The sequence below is a fragment of the Antechinus flavipes genome, chromosome 1 (genome assembly GCF_016432865.1).
Source record: "Antechinus flavipes isolate AdamAnt ecotype Samford, QLD, Australia chromosome 1, AdamAnt_v2, whole genome shotgun sequence".
Lineage (NCBI taxonomy): Eukaryota > Metazoa > Chordata > Mammalia > Dasyuromorphia > Dasyuridae > Antechinus > Antechinus flavipes.
In genome coordinates, this window is record NC_067398.1 from 135,207,761 (window position 1) to 135,229,913 (window position 22,153).

General features: G+C 35.0%; 1 protein-coding gene across 1 annotated transcript in view; it reads left to right on the plus strand.

Moving 5' to 3' along the window:
• ITGA1 (integrin subunit alpha 1) overlaps positions 1–22,153 on the plus strand; it is a 190,376-nt gene that overhangs the window by 84,979 nt on the left and 83,244 nt on the right. The window contains exons 6-8 of the mRNA XM_051990626.1: positions 139–266; positions 16,558–16,706; positions 21,417–21,567. Coding sequence (XP_051846586.1) covers positions 139–266; positions 16,558–16,706; positions 21,417–21,567 — 428 coding nt within the window. The remainder of the gene's footprint in view (positions 1–138; positions 267–16,557; positions 16,707–21,416; positions 21,568–22,153) is intronic.

Here is a 22,153-nt window from a genome sequence, read left to right on the forward strand (position 1 = left end):
TACTAATATTTCATATTAGTTAAAAACTGATTTTTTAATGAGTCTTTCAGAAAGTATTTCAGTTGTTTATAAAAAAAAAAAAAAAAAAAAGGATAACTGCAGAGTCCATGGTTGCCAATTTGCCTTTTTGTATTGTAGGATGCAGTACCCAACTGGACATTGTCATAGTGCTGGATGGTTCAAACAGTATTTACCCTTGGACAAGTGTAATAGATTTTTTAAATAGTTTACTTGGGAAAATGGACATTGGTCCCAAACAAACACAGGTAAGGGAATTCTGAATTTTTGTTCTTATTTTTTTGAATCAAAAAAAAAAAAAGCAAACAATTGAAATGTGTTCATTAATGAAGCGAAATATCAGAAATGAGTTTATAATCCATCTGTCTGTACTCATTCCTAAAAAAGGTGGAGTAACTAGAAGTGTGTTCTTTTTTAAAAGCTTTTTAAGCAGAAAATGTTGCATGAGCCACCATTTAAAAGTTTTGTTGATATCTTTTGCTTTTATATAACTTTCATTTGTGAACATTTTTCCCTTCTCCACTCCAAACTGGCCTTTATAAGTAGAAAAGAAAAATAAGAGGCAGCTAGATGGTGCAGTAGGTAGAGCACCAGTCTGAAGTCTGAGTTCAAATCTGACCTTGGACACTTAACACTTCCTATCTGTGTGACCCTGGGCAAATCATTTAGCCCCAATTGCCTCAGCAAAAAAAAGAAGAAGAAGAAGGAGAAGAAGAAGAAGAAGAAGAAGAAGAAGAAGAAGAAGAAGAAGAAGAAGAGGAAGAGGAAGAGGAAGAGGAAGAGGAAGAGGAAGAGGAAGAGGAAGAGGAAGAAGGAAGAAGGAAGAAGGAATTTTAATCCCCTTCCTCTTCAAAAAAAGGACAGAGGAACATTTTTTTCTCCTCTTCTCTAGGGCTAACTTTGGTCATTCTAATTATGCAACATTCAACTTTGTTTTATTGTTGTTTTTTACATTTGTGTTGTTGTAAACATAGTGCATTTTGCTCTCCTGATTCTGCATACTTTAATCTGCATCAGATCCTATATCTTCTCTTACTTCTATGAATTCTCCATAATTATTATTTCTTATAGCACAGTAATGTTCCATATTATTCATATGCTACAATTATTTAGCCATTATCCAATTAATGGGCATCTGCTTTGTTTACAATTCTTTGCTGCCACAAAAAAAGTAATAAGAATATTTTGGTAGGTTTGTAATTTTTCTTTCAATTGGGGTAGATGCACTGGGATCTCTGAGTCAAAGGTTATAAACATTTTAGTCAATTGCGGGGGGGGAAGGGGAATTATGTATGTTTGTTCATATAATTCTAAATTGTTTTTCAGATTTTTTGTATCAGTTCAAAAAATTCAAAATTGTATTTGTATATTTTTCATTCCATACCTCCTTCACCATTTACTTTATTTTGTATTATCATCTTGTCAATTCACAAGCTACCATTTTCAAAGACAATGAGGAACATCCTTCATAGATGTGGAGAATCTATCATTTAATAGCAAGTTTTAATATAAACTTGGCCATCCCTGCTCACAATAGCTGTTTCAATGTGCCTAGAAACTGTGATATGGTCTCCCCAGAGCACTATATTTACATTGTGGTTTCCTTTCTCATGTTGCATAAATGAAAGGGTAATGAAATACAGGATATTGCTGCAAAAAATCTGTTTTTCCTTATTTTAATTATTTTTCCCCCTTAAGTAGTAACCTACTCCAGGGTTAAATTGCAGAAAGTCATAGTTCAGAGCATTTTTATCCCAAAAGCTTCCATTTCTCAGCAGATCGCCCTTTTGGCTCCTAAAGAAGGCAAAATCTACATGTACTTTAAAATTTTGGTAAACTTTACTTTAGACATTAGGGTTAGTTTTCCTTCATTTTTAATTTATCAAATTCCCAGTAAATGTCTGACATATTGGATTTGTACCCTAGAATTAACATTTTGGATTTGGGAAAACACAATTTAATAGGAGGAAGACAGGATAGATGACTAAAGTGCAAGCATCTGAAGCAACTTACAAATAAAGGGAATCCCTCAAGGACAGAGTAATCTTATAATTATTATTGATCTCTCAAGCTAAGACTGATGAGCTTCTCCTTTAAGAAGGGGGTTCATGTACATTATTGGTGGAATTGTGAACATATCCAGCCATTCTGGAAAGCTATTTGGAACTATGCTCAAAAAGTTATCAAACTGTGCATAATCTTTGATCCAGCAGTGTTTCTACTGGGCTTATACCCCAAAGAGATACTAAAAAAAGGAAAGGGACCTGTATGTGCCAAAATGTTTGTGGCAGCCCTGTTTGTAGTGGCTAGAAGCTGGAAAATGAATGGATGCCCATCAATTGGAGAATGGTTGAGTAAATTGTGGTATATGAACGTTATGGAATATTATTGTTCTGTAAGAAATGACCAGCAGGATGAATACAGAGAGGCATGGAGAGACTTACATGAACTGATGCTAAGTGAAATGAGCAGAACCAGGAGATCATTATATACCTCAACAGCGATACTGTGAGGATGTATTCTGATGGAAGTGGATCTCTTCAATAAAGAGATCTAATTCAGTTTCAATTGATCAAGGATGGACAGAAGCAGCTACACCCAAAGAAAGAACACTGGGAAATGAATATAAACTGCTTGCATTTTTATTTTTCTTCCTGGATTATTTTTACCTTCTGAATCTAACTCTTCCTGCGCAACAAGAGAACTGTTTGGTTCTGCACACATATATTGCATCTATGATATAAATAGGATATCTCCAGGATCCTATTTAACATGTATAGGACTACTTGCCATCTGGGGGAGGGGGTGGAGGGAGAGAGGGGAAAAATTGGAACAGAAGTGAGTGCAAGGGATAATGTTGTAAAAAATTACCCTGGCATGGGTTCTGTCAATAAAAAGTTATTTTTAAAAAATCCTGGAAAAAAAAAGAAGGGGGTTCATGGCTATCTTGTATGTTCTGACACTCTTGTGAATCCTTTCCTTATTTTGCATACTTATGAGGAAAAAATAAAAACTGTTCTATATCTGATATATTGCTGATATGTAAAAATGAGAATCAGTATGAAATGATGGCTAGAGAGGTAGAAGAACTGGCCTTGAAAGCAGGAAGAACTGAATTCATGTATAGGCTATATGATACTGAACTAAGCACTTAACTAATCACTCACTGCTTTAGGAAACTTTTTAAAACTTCAAGTTGCCAAGTAGTAACTAATATGCATTCTTGGGGAGAATTTCCTCATTTGGGACTTCCATAAATTGTTGAAATCACTAATTCATTTATTCAATTGCATTTTTCAGATATCTTTAAGGTACAGGAATTACTTCTTATGTGATTTTTATTTTCCATGCTGTAGTTCAAAAGAAAAAAAAAGGAATAAAAAAATGTGATTTATTTGGTGATTTCAAGAGAACCATAGAATGTTAGGGCTAGACAGAGTCTTAAAAATCACCTTGTTCAACCCCCTAATAAAGACAAAGGGTAAATGATTTAGGTAATTGACATTGGTAATTAGCAGCAGCAGCCCTGGAGTTAGAATTCAAATTTCTCTGGTTAAATTCAGTACTCTTTGCATTATAGTATTAGACTGTTTAGAATATGAAGAAGAAAAATAAAGTTATACTCTTCTACCAAAGCAATGATCAGAGGAAAATGTACAAATAATTGACTAATGAGCTTCATTCTCCCAATTCATTTTCTAGAGGTCATAATGCCTGCCTGAAATGCTGAGGGGAAAGTATTTTCTTTTTTCCCCTTCCATAAAATTAATCGCTTGGCTGCTGCTACTGCTTTGTTCTGGGCTCTGTCGCCAACTAAGACGCCCTTTCTACAAACTTCATTATATAAAAAGTTCAGTGTCTGGAAACGATGACTCAGGCTTAATGAACACCCCCTACTTCTTGTGGCAAGAATCCATGTGATCAGCCCCTTCCCCTTTGGCAGGACCTCAGATTACCAATAAGATTTCAGATCACTTATAAACATATGGTCTCTCCATTCCAATCCATCTTCCATTCTGCCACTAATGTGATTTTCCTAAAGCACAGGTCCTATCATGTCACACCCCTACTGAATAAACACTAGGACTCTCTCTTGCCTCTAGGATCGAATATAAAATGCTCCATTTGGCCTTCAAAGCCTTTCATAATCAAGCCATTTCCTACCTTTCAAATCTTCTTACAACTTACTCCCTGCCATATACTCTTCATCTAGTGACCCTGATTTCCTGACTGTTCCATTAACAATATAATCTACCTCTCAGCTCTCTGATTGTCCCCCAGGCCTGGAATTTTCTCCCTCTTCTGCTCTGATTTCTGACATCCCTGGCTTTTTCTAAGTCCTAACTAAAATCCCACCATTTACAGGAACACTTCCCCAAACCCTCTTAATTCTAGTGCCTTCCCTCAGTTAATTGTCTCTTATTTATCCTATTTTATCCTTGCTTTATATAGATAGATAGATAAATAGAGATATAGATATGTATTTATTTATTTATCTAGCTACCTATGTATCAATTTATTATTTATTTGCATGTTGTCTCCCCCATTATAAGCTCTTTGAGGCTAGGGACTTTCTGCTTCTTTTTATTTTTCTGATGTTTAGTACAGTGCCTGGCACATAATAGACCCTTAATAAATTTTAATTGATTAATTGATTGATATATTATAGGGACGATGGAATCAGGAAACCTAAAAAAGCAAAGTTTTGTCTCAGCCTCTTGCTATTCAGCTTCTATTGGTCCCATTTTCTTCATTATGAGGGCACTGAATAGGAAGGGCCCTTTCAGCAATAGAGCTATAATCCAAGAAATACATGTTTGTAGTTTTACTGTAAAAGGAAATGATTTTCTTTGAATGACGGTATGATAGGATCATTTTCCCCTTTTTACTCCACCTCCCTCACCCCTTTTCCCATTAAAAGTGACAAAGCTATCCACAGGAATTGCTTACCTGGAGACAGACAAAGATCAATCAACATGAAGTTTGGGCCTTTTAGAATTGTCCAATTTCTCAAGATTTTGGAAATCAACATGGCCTCCCTCCTCCAAAAACCAGACTGGGCTGTCTATTATAGCTAAATGCTGGAATAGCCTTGTTGAAAATCCTTTCTATGCTTTGACTAAGTAAACTTCATTTTGTTAACTATAGGATTACCTATCAATGGATGCCTCTTTTTACCTCAATAATGAATCTCAAAAATTAGAGACAGACCCCATTCAAGCCTGCCTTTAACAAATGGTAGATATTTCCTTTTAATTTTCATCAAGGAATGGTTTTTAAAACTCCTTCCTTGATAAATGATTTGAAGAACCTGACTCATTATTCTCTAAATCCTTACTTTTACAAAATATATTCTTTTTTTAATAATTATAACTTTTTATTGACAGTACATATGCATAGGTAATTTTTTACAACATTATCCCTTGCACTTACTTCTGTTCCAATTTTTCCCCTCCGTCCCCCCATCCCCTCCCCTAGATGGCAGGCAGTCTTATACATGTTAAATATGTTATAGTATATCCTAATTACAATATATGTGTGCAGAAACAAACAGTTCTACAAAATATATTTTTGCTTTCATTTTAAAAATAGATGAAGTAGAATAATAACAAATATTCTAATTCATCTTCCTTCTGTGCTTCAGAAAAGAAATTTATTCACAGGAAATTTGGAAGTACACATCCCCTAAGTGAAAAAAGATACAAAAATGAGCATAATTGTTAAGGGCATACTTTTCTTTCATGTAGGCCGAGTGCCTCTTTCCAAGAAAACTGCCTACTTGTTTGTGTTGACAACCATTTTGATCTCAGTGGTTGCTAACGGGTTTGAAGTATAGTATTTTTAATGAAAGAGTCAGAGACATACTGCCCACAAGTTGGCAGTAATCTTAGGGAAAATGCTCAGAGTGATCTTCATCTCTTTTATATCTTTAGTGCCCAATTTATAAAAGGTTTCTAAAAATATCTGCATTCATAGAATCATGGATTTAGAGCTACAAGACATCTTAGAGGCCATGTCACCCCCTCAATCTAATAGATGAGATCAATGAAACCTAAGGAGATTCAGTGAGGAAGCAAGCTAAGAAGACCTATGATATTTAAACTTTACTATTACTCTTTTAATAAAGACACATTCTAGAGTCTTCAGTTCTGTTCATCTCATCACTAAAAATTGGAGGAGATATCATATTTTCTATCTTCATTTCAAATTCTGAGATAAGATTTAAATCAATCCCACATTAGCAAATAGAAAACTACTACTACAATCCAGTTATGTGACTTCAGGGAAGATGTAGGAATTTTCTGATGCAATTGTTTAGGGCCAAAATTTGAAGAAAGTGTTTGTATTAGGAGTCAGGACTAACTCCATCCTACTTTCAATTCATATAGGAGACAATGGAATGTCATTTGATACCATGATATTGATAAAGATGGATGAACAGACAAGTTTCTAATAGCACGAAACTCTGATGAATCAATGATATTCCCTTCACTGAGTCCATTTATTAAATGTGGTACAGTGAGGATTTTTTCAGTCTATCTGAATAAGACATGTCCTAATATGTCTATTAAGATTCCTTCTAACAATTCTGAAATTTTGTGATTTTCTTATTCTATGAACAAGTAAGTTCCCAACAAGTAAGGTATCAAGTTAAATAATGTTATTCCGGAAACTGAAAGACAAGGAAAAATGCTTAGTCACTGGAAAAATGGACAATATGAAGAAATGCCACTGAGGAATAGGAGAAAGGCAAATTGTAGCGGACCTGGGTCACAAATCTACCTTTGGCATTTACTTGAATAGTTTAATCTGGACATTCAGAAAGCACCATAAATTCAATAGAACCAAAATGAAAGTTATTATCTGATCTTCAAAACCTCGTTTATGAATATTCTGGTTCTGTTGAGACCACTACTCTCCTAATCTTCAAAATTTGCAATTTCATTGTCTTCCTCAAATTCTCCTCTCCTTACCTTTCTAACCAGTTGTCAAATCTTATCATTTCTATCTGCATAACATCTCTCACAAATGTCATTTTCTGTCTCCCTAATTAACTTCCTAATTAACTCACTCCTCAGGAAATCCACTAAACCTTTTCATTCCTTCTTAAAACTTCCCCAGTCTTCCTTCCCTTGAATTCTCAGCTGAGATTTTTGCCTCATAGTTTTCTGGGGAAAAAAAAAATTAAGGCCATTTATCAAGAACCTTTTTCTTCTTCTCTCCTTTGCTTCATATCATCTAGAAGCTTTTTGTCACTATCTCTTCTTCCCCCCCTCCTGCATAAAAAGGTGACCTTCTTACCAAGACAACCCCACTACATGCACATGTGATCACATTATTATGTTTTCCTCAGCAGATTATCCCCCACCATCATCCCTACTTTCTATTTTATCATTAGTATCTTCCCCTATCCTCAAAAAAACCTTCATTTGATATATCCTTTCCTACTATCATCCTTTATCTCTTCTCCCTTTTGTGGCTAAACTCCTAGAGAAAGCTCTTTGTAATGGATTCCCTTCTACTTTTTCCTCTCTCTCTTTTTTTTAACTGTCCAGTCTCACTTCCTAACTCATTCAACTAAAACTGTTCTCTCCAAGGTTACCAGTGACTTCTTACCAGCCAAATTAAATGACTTAAAAAACATTATACATCTTGAACTCTTTTTCAGCCTTTAATCCTATCAATCAACCTCTTAGAATTCTTTTCTCTCAAGCTTTCCATAACCTTGCTGTATGCTTGTTTTCCTCTTTGTCTGACTGCTCCTTTTCATTCTCCTTTGCTTGGTCATGACTACTAAAGTCTCCTTTAGTATAGGCTCTATACTCATTCTATATGATTTCACTTAGTGATCTGATCTGGTCCCATAGTTTTGATTATCATCTCTAAGCAATAATTCTAAAATTTGAGAAATTAGATATTATTCAGCCCTAATCTCTTTCCCTACCTCCAATCTTACATCTCTAATTGCCTAGGGGACTTCTCAAAATCCCATAAGCATTTTAAATTCAACATATCTAAAACTGAATTTATTATCTTCCCTGGTCCAAACTTTCCTCTCTTTCAGACTGCTTTATTACTGTTGAGAGCACTACCATCCTTCTAATCACCTAGGCTCACAATCTGTGCATTATCTACAATTCCTCATTCATCCTCCACCTATAGTTGGTTGCCAAGTCCTGTTGATTTCACCTTCATAGCATTTTCATATATGCCGCCTTTTATTCTCTGACACTGACACTCTCTGATAAAGACCTCATCACCTCATTCCTAGACTGCAATAGTTGCTGGTTGATCTTTCCACTTCAGTCTCCATAGAGAAAGAAATTAATCTTCTTAAAACCAAATCTAACCATGTCACCCACCCCCACTCCCATTTGATAAACTTTGGAGGATTCCTATTACCTCCAGAATCAAATATAAAATTCCCTGTCATTTTAAACCTTTTATAATTTAGTCCCTTCTTACTTTCCAGTTTTATTACACTTTATTTCCTCCATGTACTCTGTAATCCAGTGACATGATGACACTAGCTTCCTTGATGCTCCTTGAACAAACCATTTTATTTCTGGACTCCAGGCCTTTTCACTTACTGTCCCTCTCCCAGCCCCCACCTAAATTATTCTCCTTTCTCATGTCCACGTCCTGAGTTCCCTTCACTTCCCAACTAAAATCCCATCTTCTATAGAATTTTTTTTCCATTTTCCCTTAATGCCAATGACTTTCCTCTGTTATCTTTTTTTGCATCCTATCTTATTTGTACATAATTATTTTAATATTGTCTCATTTTTTAAATTTATTTTATAGCTTTTTATTTACAAGATATATGCATGGGTAATTTTTCAATTGCAAAACCTTTTGTTCCATTTTTCCCCTCCTTCCCCCAACCCCCTCCCCAAAATGGCAGATTGACCAATACATGTTAAATATGTTAAAGTATAAGTTGAATACAATGTATGTATACATGTCCAAACAGTTATTTTTTTTCTTGATATCAATTTGTTCCAGCATCTAATTTTATTCACAGATTTCACAGCATTAAAATAGAATGTTGGCTTGTAACTTACCCTCTTTTGATTCCCTTTTCGTCAAACTTTCCCAAAGAATAGTAATTTCTTTTTTTTAAATAACTTTTTATTGATAGAACTCATGCCAGGGTAATTTTTTGCAGCATTATCCCTTGCATTCACTTCTGTTCCGATTTTTCCCCTCCCTCCCTCCACCCCCTCCCCCAGATGGAAAGCAGTCCTTTACATGTTGAATAGGTTACAGTATATCCTAGATACAATATATGTGTGCAGAACCGAACAGTTTTCTTGTTGCACAGGGAGAATTGAATTCAGAAGGTATAAATAATCTGGGAAGAAAAACAAAAATGCAAGCAGTTTATATTCATTTCCCAGTGTTCTTTCTTTGAGTGTAGCTGCTTCTGTCCATCCTTGATCAATTGAAACTGAATTAGCTCTCTTTATCGAAGCGATCCACTTCCATCAGAATACATCCTCACAGTATCGCTGTTGAGGTATATAATGATCTCCTGGTTCTGCTCATTTCACTTAGCCTCAGTTCATGTAAGTCTCTCCAGTCCTCTCTGTATTCATCCTGCTGGTCATTTAAATATACAGAAATAATATTCCATAATGTTCATATACCACAATTTACTCAACCATTCTCCAATTGATGGGCATCCATTCATTTTCCAGCTTCTACCACTACAAATAGGGCTGCCACAAACATTTTGGCATATACAAGTCCCTTTCCCTTCTTTAGTATCTCTTTGGAGTATAATCCCAGTAGAGACACTGCTGGATCAAAGGGTATGCACAGTTTGATAATTTTTTGAGCATAGTTCCAAATTGCTCTGAATGTCAAATGGTTGGATGTCAAACAGTTATTTTACCAAAAAGAATCAGCCTTTGATAGTGTACAATTAACCTGTGAAGGAAATAAAAAATGCAGGCAATATTGTCTCATTTTTTAGATTGAGCTCCTTGAGGGCAGAGGTTATATTTGTATCCTCAATGGTTATAGCACAGTAGCACATAATAGGTACTTGACAAATGCCTATGGATTGATTGATTTTTTCTCTGTATTTACCTAGCCACAATCTTATCACCCTATCCTCTTCATCCTATCACCCTCATCACCCTATCCTATATTATTATATAGCCTCCTAAGTGTTCTACTTGCCTCAATTCTCTCTCCAATCTAATTCATTTTCCCCAGATTGCCAAAGTGATTTTTCTAAAGCACAAGCCTGGCCATATCACTCTCTGTTCAGTAACTCCAGGAACTCCCCCACTACTTTTATGATCAAATATAAACTCTTAACTATGTGGTTCATAAGTCTTCTTGATATTGATCTTCACTCCATCTCCCAACTTTATGTGTTTACATTGTCTATTCCCCATTTCTGGAATGTACTTCCTACTCATATCTCATCTTAGAACCCCTGACTTCCTTCATGATTCAATGCAAGGACCATTTTCTGCATAAATCCTTGCTTGGTCCTCCTAGCTGCTACTGCATTCTCCTCCTCTAAGATTATCTTGCATCTGCTTGTATAGGTTTTGAATATACTTATATATGCTCATGTAATTCTAAAATCTGATAATCAGTATACAATATATAGAGACAGAAGTAAAAAGGGAATGTTTCTTCCTATGGATGAAGTGAGGGTCCATTCAATTCCATTGACTCAAAAAAAAGTAAATCGTCATATTGCAGGATAGGAGAAAATAATTTTTGAAAATGAAGAAACATTAAATCATGGTTCCTAGATATTTTGCTAAAAAATTCCAGTCCTAGCTTTACAAAGCAATCACATCTAAATATTCACCTTTAATAAATGCGTCACAAAGACAATATTCAATATTATAAAAACTAATGCATCATCACTAAAGAATTCATGAAATCAATAATAGTTGTGGGTGAATACTCATCTTTGGCACTGAAATAAAGGTAAATTAAAGAAATAGCAATACTCAATCTCCCCTGCTTATGAACACTTGTTATATTCAGAATTGTGCTAAACCCCAGATAACCTATCTGCCCTAAAAAAGCTTATAATCTAGTCAGAGAGTTAAAAGTCAGCACATGTGAGGTGATGAGAGAAAAAAAATTAATGAAAGCTTTAGTATTTAAATAATTTATAGAAGGAAGAGAGGAATGTAAGGGAGGCTTCACTTAGATCTTGAAGGATGAAGAATCCTTTAAATAAATGGAAAATGTACTAAGATCTAATAGCAGGTTTTCAAGTATAGCTATCTTCTGTTTTCTCAACTTCCAAAAAAAAATAATCTCAGTGCTCTTAACTTGTCTTAGCAATAAATACATCCCTATCTGTATGAGGAGCAGAGTTGGCACAAGAGCTTTGAAAGGAGAAACATTCTTTATCTTATTTCAAAAGAGAAACATCTGTGACTCTGGATTCTCTAAGAATGACTTGAGAGGAGAAAGACAAAGATTCTTGTAGACATGTTGGGAAAACCAGTTCCTTAGTATGTCTTTGATTTCCAGCCTGTCTCTCTTAAGAGAGAGAACTCATTCTCACCCAAAGAGAAATTCCTCAAAGTCTCAGGCTTGCATTAGGATTTCACTGAAAATATTCCAGGCTTAACTGGAAATCTGGTTTTCAGTGGTTATATAGCTATCATCTATCTAAACAAATGCTCAATGTTTATTAGTTAAATGTTGGATTAGTTTGCTGAGTGAATAAATTAATCAAATCCAAAACTAGGGTAAGGTGACAGAATTTTGCCATTGGGAGGAAGACATCGATGGAGCACACTTTTCTTTGTTCTAGTCTTCTGGTTCATTGCTTTGTTTTTGAATCCTCCATTGTAATAGCATCACACACTAGTAACTACTCCTACTTCCTTACCTGAACTGCTCTAGCACCTTAAAGTATATGGGAGGGAGAGTATCTGCATAAGATGAATGATATCATACCAAGAGAAGGGTCCTGCACTTGACTATGGTGGAATGTTGCCAATTCTTACCTTCCTCTCATAAAACCTGTTTTGTTTCAGGGACCAAAATTTCTAGTTACCTCTCTTGACCATTTGGTATGCTATTGTGAGAGCTTGCCACCCATTACACAAAAATTGTGTTGTTTCTGAAAGAATCCATACAAATTCAATATCCTTTAGGAATATTTGCAAGCACTTTTGGTCTTCCAGGAATTAGTGAACAAGGCCATCTTCACATTAGGTACTTCCTTTGTCATTGTTTAAAACCTTTATCATATTCGACTACAATGTTGTCTTTCTGGTTTGAAACAATTTAATTTTTCAAAGAGACTCTTATTGTTTCACTTGACTATCTTTGAGCTTTCAGTTTTCTTTTTTTTTTAATCTGTTCATATCATATTTCACTTGTATAATATGTGATCAAGGAGATGTTTTCTGTTTCCTTGGCAGTATTTTATTTGCCTGTGTCCAACATGTTTTTGATCTTATTGGCCATGGGAGGATTACAGTGACTCCTGACTGCCTTAGATGATAACTTAAGATTTGTTGGAGGATTAAATCCAGTGATGCACATTTTCTATGCTGTCCTAGATATTTAATTTAAAAGCCTGCTATTTGCAATATCCTAGGGCTGTTGGACATTATCAGCAAGAAAAAAACATTTCCAGGAGAATTCTTTTAATTGAAACATGCTTAAATAGAATTGCATCAGGCTTTCTGTTTTGGAAAAACAAAAGTACAAAAACTAAAGCTTACAGTGCTATCTACATGGAAACTAAAAATCACATCACTAATGACAATATCAATTCTAAGTTTCTGTATTTTGTTTTTTTAAATTAAAGTTTGTTTTAGTGTCCTAGTTACATTCCTATAATTGTCATCGAGGAATATCAACAAACCAGCTTTTGCACAAGATGGAGAAAAAGCCATAAAACTGCCTTCAAAAAAGCACCTATAAAGTAAACCTGAGAACCACTTTGAGCCTGCAATAAAAGATATGACAGTATAAATGTTATGGAGGCCTTATTGATCCTCAATACCTAAACATTACATTGCTTTTAATAATAAATGAGAAGGATATAAATATGGCAAATAAGAGTACATTACCCTAAATAACAACAGTAAATTGTGAGACTTGTTATAAAAGTGAAATACACTAATGGAACATTGTGTATATTGTTTGTACCATGATCCATCAAAATTGTAGCATGATTTTAAACCAAGGCTAAGTTAAAAGAGAGAAATTAATTAATTTTTAGGAAAATTATTTATCTCCATTTTAACCACACATTTTTACAATCTTTTCCTTCAGGCATTTTGAGTACTGAACCTGATTCATTGTTTCAAAGCCTGAAGCAGTGACTAGTCTGGGCAACCTTCTCTCTCCTCAGGCATTTTTCTTCAGTGAGGACCAGGCAATGTACCAGGCCTTCCTAGTTTCCTATTTTACAAGATATCATAGTGACTTGAACATAATAAGCTCTCTAGAGAAGGGAACGGGTACCCAGTGTTGAGTATGTTTGTTACCAAACTGCTAGAAGCTTGGCATTTGATAGTAGTGTAGTATAATGCATTTGAATGGAAATCCAGCACTTGTGTGTGATACTTCTGCCATAATCACTACAAGGTAATAATTCAATCATGTTATTTCAGGATTCTCATCAGTGGTTTCAAATTTGATGATCTTTCCTAAGGTTCCTTATTCCTATTCCTCTACAGTTTGTAGCAGATGATAACTGTGTGGTCATAGATAATTTAAATTCTGGGCAGAATTTCAGAATTATCTCCCTATTCCTTTTGTTAATTTAAGTTAAGCTGATCTTCAACAGAGATAGTCCACTCCTCTCATGAGTGCAGCATTTTCCTTCCTCCATCTCTAGAAATAGACTACTTTCTTCATGTAGCCGACAGTCTGATTTTTTATTTTTGTTTCTTGGTTTTGTGATCTGACCCTTTCCCTAGACTGAAAATTAATCTTTGGTCCCCTCTTCTTGGAGAAGAACCAAAGCAGGCCTTTTCCCTATTTGTGCCAAAGGCAACAGCAAATATAATAATTATTCAGGCTTGGAGACTATATGCCATTCACCAGGGAATTTTCTATTTCCCACTCTTCTTATTTTCTCACATTCCCTTATTTCTGGGCTTTTTTTTTCCAGTTTTATTTCTCTATCTCTGCTGTTAAAATTTTTTTTCTTGTGTTCAACATTTCTATTTCTCCAATTATGGAATTTTTTGTTGCAGTTTGCCATGTCCATTTCCAGTGGATCCATTTTGACAGGCAAAGGTTAAGTGACTGTTCACACAGCTAGAAAGTATCTAAGGCTAGATTTGAACTCAAGTCTTCCTGACTCCTGGCCCACTGCTCTATTTACTGAGCTGCCAGCTGCCTCTAAGTATAGGATCAGGGAACTACAAAAGAACAATGATATCATCTACCCTATTTCTCAGCTCCCTTCCAGAGAAAGGCGGAACATATGGAAAAGAGTGAAATATATTGTTCTTTACTTTAAGGAGCTTATAGGGAAACGAGAACATTCTGTGTATTTGTCTCTCTACACATGAAAACAACTATAGAATATTAGCAACAGCAACATAATAAAGTAAAAATTGCAGGATTTGGTTGTAGGTTTAATTCTTAAATATATATATGTATATTCATCCATCAATTCACTCATTGAATTAAAAAATAAAAAAGAATGCCAGAGTAAATATTAATAAGAACCTATCTTGGGGGAATGGCAAATTTGAATAATTGTATCTTGTATCCGTTGTATCAGTATGAGAGGAGTCCTCAAGAAAGTGATATTTGAGATGAACATTGAAAGGTGAATATGATTTGAAGAGAGGAAGGAGACAGAAAGTGAATAAAGTATATAATTTGGAGATAGTGTTAAGAAATTTCCCTGGCAAGACCAGAGCTGAGGAACAGTAGAAGACAGAGTGGAATAGGTAGAATGTAACCAGACATTGAGGATCTTGAATTATGTCATATAATCAGTAAAGTATTGAAGAAAAGTGTCATCATGAACTCAGTGTTATAGAAATATTAATTTTGAAGTAATATATAGGATGAATTGGAAGAGAGAGAAAGTATTAGATATAATTTGGAGAGAGTCTATTGAATATGAAGTTAATTTTTAGAAGCCTCAATGAATATGAGGGTGATATCTTCAGTGGGAAAAGTTGAACAAAAGCAATAGATAAAAAGTGTATCTTACTGAAAGCTGTGTGCTTACAGGAAAAAAATCTTACTCAGAGTTACTTAGAAAAGTAGTGCTAATTGTCCAGAGAACCACATTAGCCAAAGAAATTGAACCTTAAATTCATAGTACAGGGATTTGGGTCTTGAAATATGCTAAAAAGAGACAAAATACAAGAGAAAAAATATTGTATAATTTTTCAAGAGCAGCAAGAAACTAGAGAGCATCTCAGCATGGAAATTTTCATGCCAAAAGTTGTTCTGTTAATGATGACCAGTGAAGAGAAGAAAAAAAAATCATCAAACTAGTATGATTTGAAAGAACCAGAAAAGCTCCTCTGTCCCCAAATATCTCCTCCATCCAAACGTGAAGGGCCTCCATTCATTCCTTTGGTAAATACATTGTTGTGCCCATTTTAAGATGAGTAGTGTCATTAAGGGCAACTAGGTGGCTCACTAGAGAGACCAATAGGTCTGAAATCCAAAAAAATTCATCTTTCTGAGTTCAAATATGACACTTGCTAGTTATGTGACCCTGAACAAATAACTTAACCCTCTTTACCTAAGTTCCTCACCTATAAAATGAGCTGCAGAATGAAATGTCTACTGCAATATCTTTGCCAAGAAAATACCCAAATGGGATCATGTAGTCAACTATGACTAAAAAACAATAAAAGTGCTTATTGAGGTTGTCAAGGAACATCACAGATATAAGTATATATGTACATAATAGAATAAGACATGAGAAAGGAACTGCTGGAAAGAAGAGGAAAGTAGGCATGTCATAATTGCAAATCAGCTAATCTTTAGATTACTTTTTAGTTGACAAGCACAATCAGGAAGAGGATTCAGAAATCTGAAACTTGGAATTTATACAAAGAGGATATGCTGTAAATAGGGGGAATGACACAAAAAGAAAATCAAACATAAATGTAATAAGCTTTGAAAATATGACCCATAGCCAGCACTACTAAGTTATGTCTTCAGACTACTGATACATACTGCATGGATCCTCATTTCATCCTGGGCCATTATTAGACATCTTGACTTTTGTCCTTCCACTGGACTTCAATGTCTCTCAAAAAGAGAATGAAGCTGATGAATTTGATAACTCTGTCTTACTTAAATTTAATTCATGAGTAAGTTAAGACATCACCCTTGTGGTATTATTGGTTCTCTTTGAAAATGAAAGACAAACAAACTACATTAACAGACAGATATTGATAATAATAGAAAAACCAACTGATTCTCAAAAATCTATCTGAAAAATTGCTAATTCTTACATTGATGCTATTTGCTTAGATTGAGGAAAATTGAAATTGACATTTCCATTGTATGGATTATTTATCTAATAGTGGATTGCTTTTTTAGGTTGGAATTGTACAGTATAGTGAAAATGTGACCCATGAATTTAATCTCAATAAATATACAACAACTGAAGAAGTGCTCCTTGCAGCTAACCAGATAGAGCAGAGGCAAGGCCGCCAAACAATGACAGCTCTGGGAATAGATACAGCAAGGTATGTACATCAAAAATGACTCAACAAATTAGAAATCTCTCCAAGGTATATAATTTAGGGAATTCTTCCTTTTGTTTCTTAGTTCATAGTTAACTGGTTGTAATGGTATCTTAACATCAAATACATCAGACAATGAACACATGCTATCTGTGCGACCCTGGACACTTTAATAATAAATTAAATAATTTTAAAGGCTCTGAAGTTATTAATTATTATAATCATAAGATGATGGATTTGGAGGTAGAAAGAATGTTGTTAGCCATATAGTCCAACATCTCTCTCTCTCTCTTTTTTACAGATAATGAAACTGAGGGAAAGGCTACTGGCCTGTTAACCAGCAGATTTAATTAAAAGGGATTAATTTTTTATTCTGAATTTTTTTTCAATGTTTAAAATTATTTAAATGTTTCAATGTTTAAAATTTGTGGATAGATGCCTCTATGGAATCAATTAAATTTCATCTTATTCTAATTTGTTCTCATATAAAGATTTTTAAATATGTTGCTTTAAATGCAAAACATAAAAAGGGAAAAAGTTAAACAATTGACAAAACATTTTTTCATCCTCTTTATTTTCTCCCCCTTCTCCAAAAAGAGTGTTTCAAAGGCTTAGAATATTTTTTAGAATTTTAGAGCTGGAAGAGACCTTAGAAATGATCTGTTTTAATCTTCAAATATTAAAGATGGAGAAAATTAGGACCAAGGAAGGATGACTAACAGCTAGTCACCCTTCTAGTCAAAAGTGGAATTGGAATCAAAATCTGGTGATTATCAGTACCATATTATTTACAACTCACTATTCCCTTTTAAGTTACAAAAGTCCTAGCTTTTTCACTATCTCAGTGATTTTCCTTCATTACCTGAAAAAAAAATGACCACATTCTTGTCATTTATAGGATGTTCTTTTTTCCTGCCTCATTCAGATCTGTCTACAATGTTGATGCTTTTAACCAAAACCCAAACTTGTAAGCATGTCAAAAGGAAGGGAAAACAGAACCACAAAATATAAAATGCTGTTAGATATCTTTCTTGTAATCCCTTTCAATCTGTTGGTGATTTTGAAAGGATTACTTGTATTGCTTGGGATTTTCTTGGCTGCCAAGCTCAGCATGTTAGTCCGGTGAAAAAAATTTCATACAAATCAATCCTTCTGACTGAGAAAATTCTTCAAAAGTCAAAAATCCAAAACAGCACATGTAATTGTTAGACCCATGAGTTTTAGGCTAGTATATGGTATCAGTTCCATAAGCCACAGAAGAAAAGAATCACTTACAGATGGGATCTCTCATTTCACAAACAGCTGCCCACTGGAGCAATAATTTGGGAAACCAAGAAAGAGTACAGGAAGAATACACATCCTTCTATGAGTGTGTTTCTTAAATATTTTAAATAAGAGAAGAAGATTCAATGAAATTAGATGTGAAAGCTTTGGGTCTAGGGGATCCAGGACTTTTCTGAGTGCAGTCACTTAATGATTCTCCATCTCTGAAACACACCAAAAGCAATGTGGCTGATATTATCAATATCCATTGATAAATATCTCTTTGAATACTAGGGTCCAGAAGTTATCTCTGAATATCATAGAGGGAACTACAGAAATATTCTTTGAGTGGATGTAGAAAAAAAGTTTCCTCTTTTTTCCCCCTCTCTTCATTGTTTTCTCCTATTTCTTTCCCTCTGGCATAGCCCTATACACAACATTGATGTACATGCTCTGTGATTTATATACCCTGCTTCATTTTTTCTGTACCTTGTGTGAGATATTTATAAAGTACATGCACTTAATAAATGTTTGTTCTTCCCCCCCATCCATCCACCCCTTTCTTCCATCCTTCACCAGGTGTCACTATAAGAAGAGAGCAGTGAAAGGAGATGGGAATAAATATGTATTAAGTACCTACTATGTGCCAGGCACTGTGCCAAATGCTTTACAAGTATCTCATTTTATTTTCTCAACAATCCAGAGAAATAGATATTATCCCCATTTTACAAATGAGGAAACTGAGTCAGACAAAAGTGATTAGAACCCAAGTCATACAGCTAGGAAGTCTCTGAGGCCAGACGCCAGACGCAGTATTCTATCCACTGTGCTTCTTATCTCATGAATCTCTAAAGGTGAAATTTTAGGCATAGATGCTACTGCATCTAAGTGGAGAAGATATATTGAGAAAAGGAAAGGCCTTCAAAACAAAACCATACATACATACATACATACATACATCCCTATTCTGCCTGTAAGTAAGGCTAATTCTGATTTGAGTGCTATAAAATTTAATATAAGGAAATATAGCAGGAACACTTTTCTATCCCTTTGCTCTTATGAATTCAATTCTATTCCATTCTTACAGTGAAATAGAAAGCACTGGTATTTTTCAATAAGCAGGAAGCTAGTACAGTATGGTGAATAGATCTTGATCTGGAAACATGTTAGCTATGTTTCTTTGGGGAAGCTTCCTTAACCTCTCATTATCTGAGAGGACTCTATCAAGGAAGGATATACTTTTAAGGAATTGAAATTAACAATAACTGATTTCATAGAGAACTTTATTTTTATTAATTAATTATTTTTGTGAGACGATTGGGATTAAGTGACTTGCCCAGGGTCGCACAGATAGCATGTGTTCATTGTCTGAGGCTGTATTTGAACTCATATCTTCCTGATTCCAGGGCAGATGCACCAGTCATAGAATATTTTAGAGTTTAGAGTTTTCACAGTCCTATATACACATCATCACCATCTGGTTAAGTAGGTACTCCAGGTATCATCTCATTAGTTCCAATTTATTGATCAGAAAATATTAGGGATTTTGACCCATGTTCATATAGCTTATGTCAGAGGTAAAAGTTGAACCTACACTTTTCCTGACTCCTAATCCAATACTCCATTCACTGTAATAATAAGAACTAGCATTTACATAGCATTTATTATGTGCCAAGCACTGTATTGAGCACTTTACAATTATTATCTTATTTGTTCCTCTCTGGGAGGTAGATGCTTTTATTTTCCTCATTTTCAGATTAGGAAATTGAGGCAAACAGAAATTGTGACTCGTCCAGGGCCACATACCTATTAAGATTTGATTTAAAGTCAAGACTTCCTAATTATACAGATCTGGTTCTCTATCCACTGTGCCACCTACCTGCCCTTACCCTCCCCTCTCAGTAATAATACATTGGCATGCTTTAAGTGGTCTGCAAAACTCTGGAGTAAGGCAAAAACTAGATTAAAATGTAATTTGGAAATGTTTAACAAAAAAAATACAATACAACACAGATAATGCTAGTTTGTGACTTTCTAAGAATATCTCTATTTGAATCTGACACCACATTTCTCAGGTTAAAAAGTTAAATTTTTAGACCTTTTAAAAAGCAACTTGATCTTTCTTTAAGAATTCTTGACTTTTAAGCATATGAGAAATAGAAATCACAAAAACCTACCTCTGATGAAAGTGGAAATAGGTATACATAGTCATCTTAGGTGCTTTTTTGGAAGTGGGAGTGGTACAAAAAAGGGCATCATTGTACACCAAGGTATAAATGATTCATCTTTCCATTTAAGGTCATATCCTGGAGAGCCATTCATTCTGTGGATAGTTATATCTGTATCCCAAAGTTTGAAAATATATGTATAAGCACACATAGATGCAATTGTATCTAAGTTGTATCTAAGATGTCCTCTTCATTCCCCAGTCTTCAAAGAGAAGGACAAGAGAAAGAAGTGAAACAGGAATGGACACACTCATGCAAATAGATGCACACCTTCCCCCAATATGCAACAAACACACATTGCAGATATTCAATAAATCTTTGCTAAATTCAATTGAAATTTCTTTTTCTTCCTGTGCATATTTCTACCTTGGTTTCTCTTTCTTGTCTCTTGACCCATCCCCCAACAATCTGTGTCCTAGATCACACTAATAATTCTTTACAACAGTCATCATCCCAAAGTCTGTTTCACTTTATCTTTCCATTTAAAGCCATTTAAAAAAACTATAAACTGAATATTCTTAGAAAATATTAATAAACAAATTATCAAGCCAAAGTTGGGATACATCTAAAATTTAAAATATTTCTTTTCCTTTTCTTAACATCTAATTTATTTTTCACCTTACCCCATGTTTACATTCAAGAACTGCTATAAGGGGAGGCTGTCTGGGGCTAAACAAATTTTCTCCTCTCTTGTTTCTCCTCCTCATCTCAGCTCTGCCACAGAGGTCAAATTGGTGAGCCTGTTCTGTGAACATCAGAGTAGAGGGTGAAGGAAGGTGAGAAACAAAGCAGATGCTTCTGCCAAAAGGAGAGAGGAAGAAGTCTGCTGATATGGAAAAAAACTACATTCCCAAGGGAAGGGGAGAAGGGTGTTTACAAAGAAGAGAGTGGGTGTGGAGAACTAATCTCTTCTAAGTCTTATGGTGAGCTAGGGACCCACCTTCCCTTTGATATCTCCAGGAGCACAAAGTCTCCTCTGGCTTTGGTATGTGAGAACATGTGGTGATTAAGCAAAATGGCAACCTTCTGCCATCTGGAATAAATCAGAAAATGCTACAAATAGTGGTCATCATGCTACCCAGTATGACTAGTGGGTGCTGCTGTTGCTCTTGGCTCCAATGCTAGGAGCTACCTAGCACAATGTATTGTTTTCACATATTGCCTAGAAGTTTTTACATAATCTTGGGGGTGGAATCTAATTTGTCTTACATGTATTTTTCAGGAAAGAGGCCTTCACTAAAGCCAGGGGTGCCCGAAATGGGGTTAAAAAAGTCATGGTGATCGTGACTGATGGAGAATCCCACGACAACCATAGACTGAATAAAGTCATTCAAGAGTGTGAAGAAGAAGATATTCAGCGATTCGCCATAGCTGTAAGTAAAATGTTAGCTCATAAGTGTTCAATTAAAGCTAGAAGGGAATTCAGAGGTCATCTGTTCTCACCCTCATTTTATAGATGAAGAAATTGAGGTCCAAAGAGATTAAATAACTTGCCAAAATCTCTAAGTAATGAGTAACAGAGTTGGGATTAAAATTCAGGTCTTTTGACTCCAGACCTTGAAGTCTTTTCTCTATAACATAGTATCTATCTCCTATATAGAACCCAGGATAGGCTCTCCACCCCAACTTTCAGGATAGGTCTTTTCAGACAGCACTTATATCAGGTTCAAGATTTTCTTTGATACTGCAGTGCTACACTGTAACTCACAAACACCACAGATGGGTTTATCTTGAATACTCAGCCAGATAACATAATTAGTTCAGAGAAAAGGAATTTATGAAATAGCATAGTAAGAAAAGCAGCAACTAAATATTTCATAAACTTGAGCTGAATTCCATCAATGAAACAAGAGTATGTGTCAAATATATTCATGATCGTTTGATGAGCACAAGAAACAACTGAAAGAAAGAAAAGTCTACAGAACCCTGCTTAGCGACTACGATGCAGGCCAATTTGTT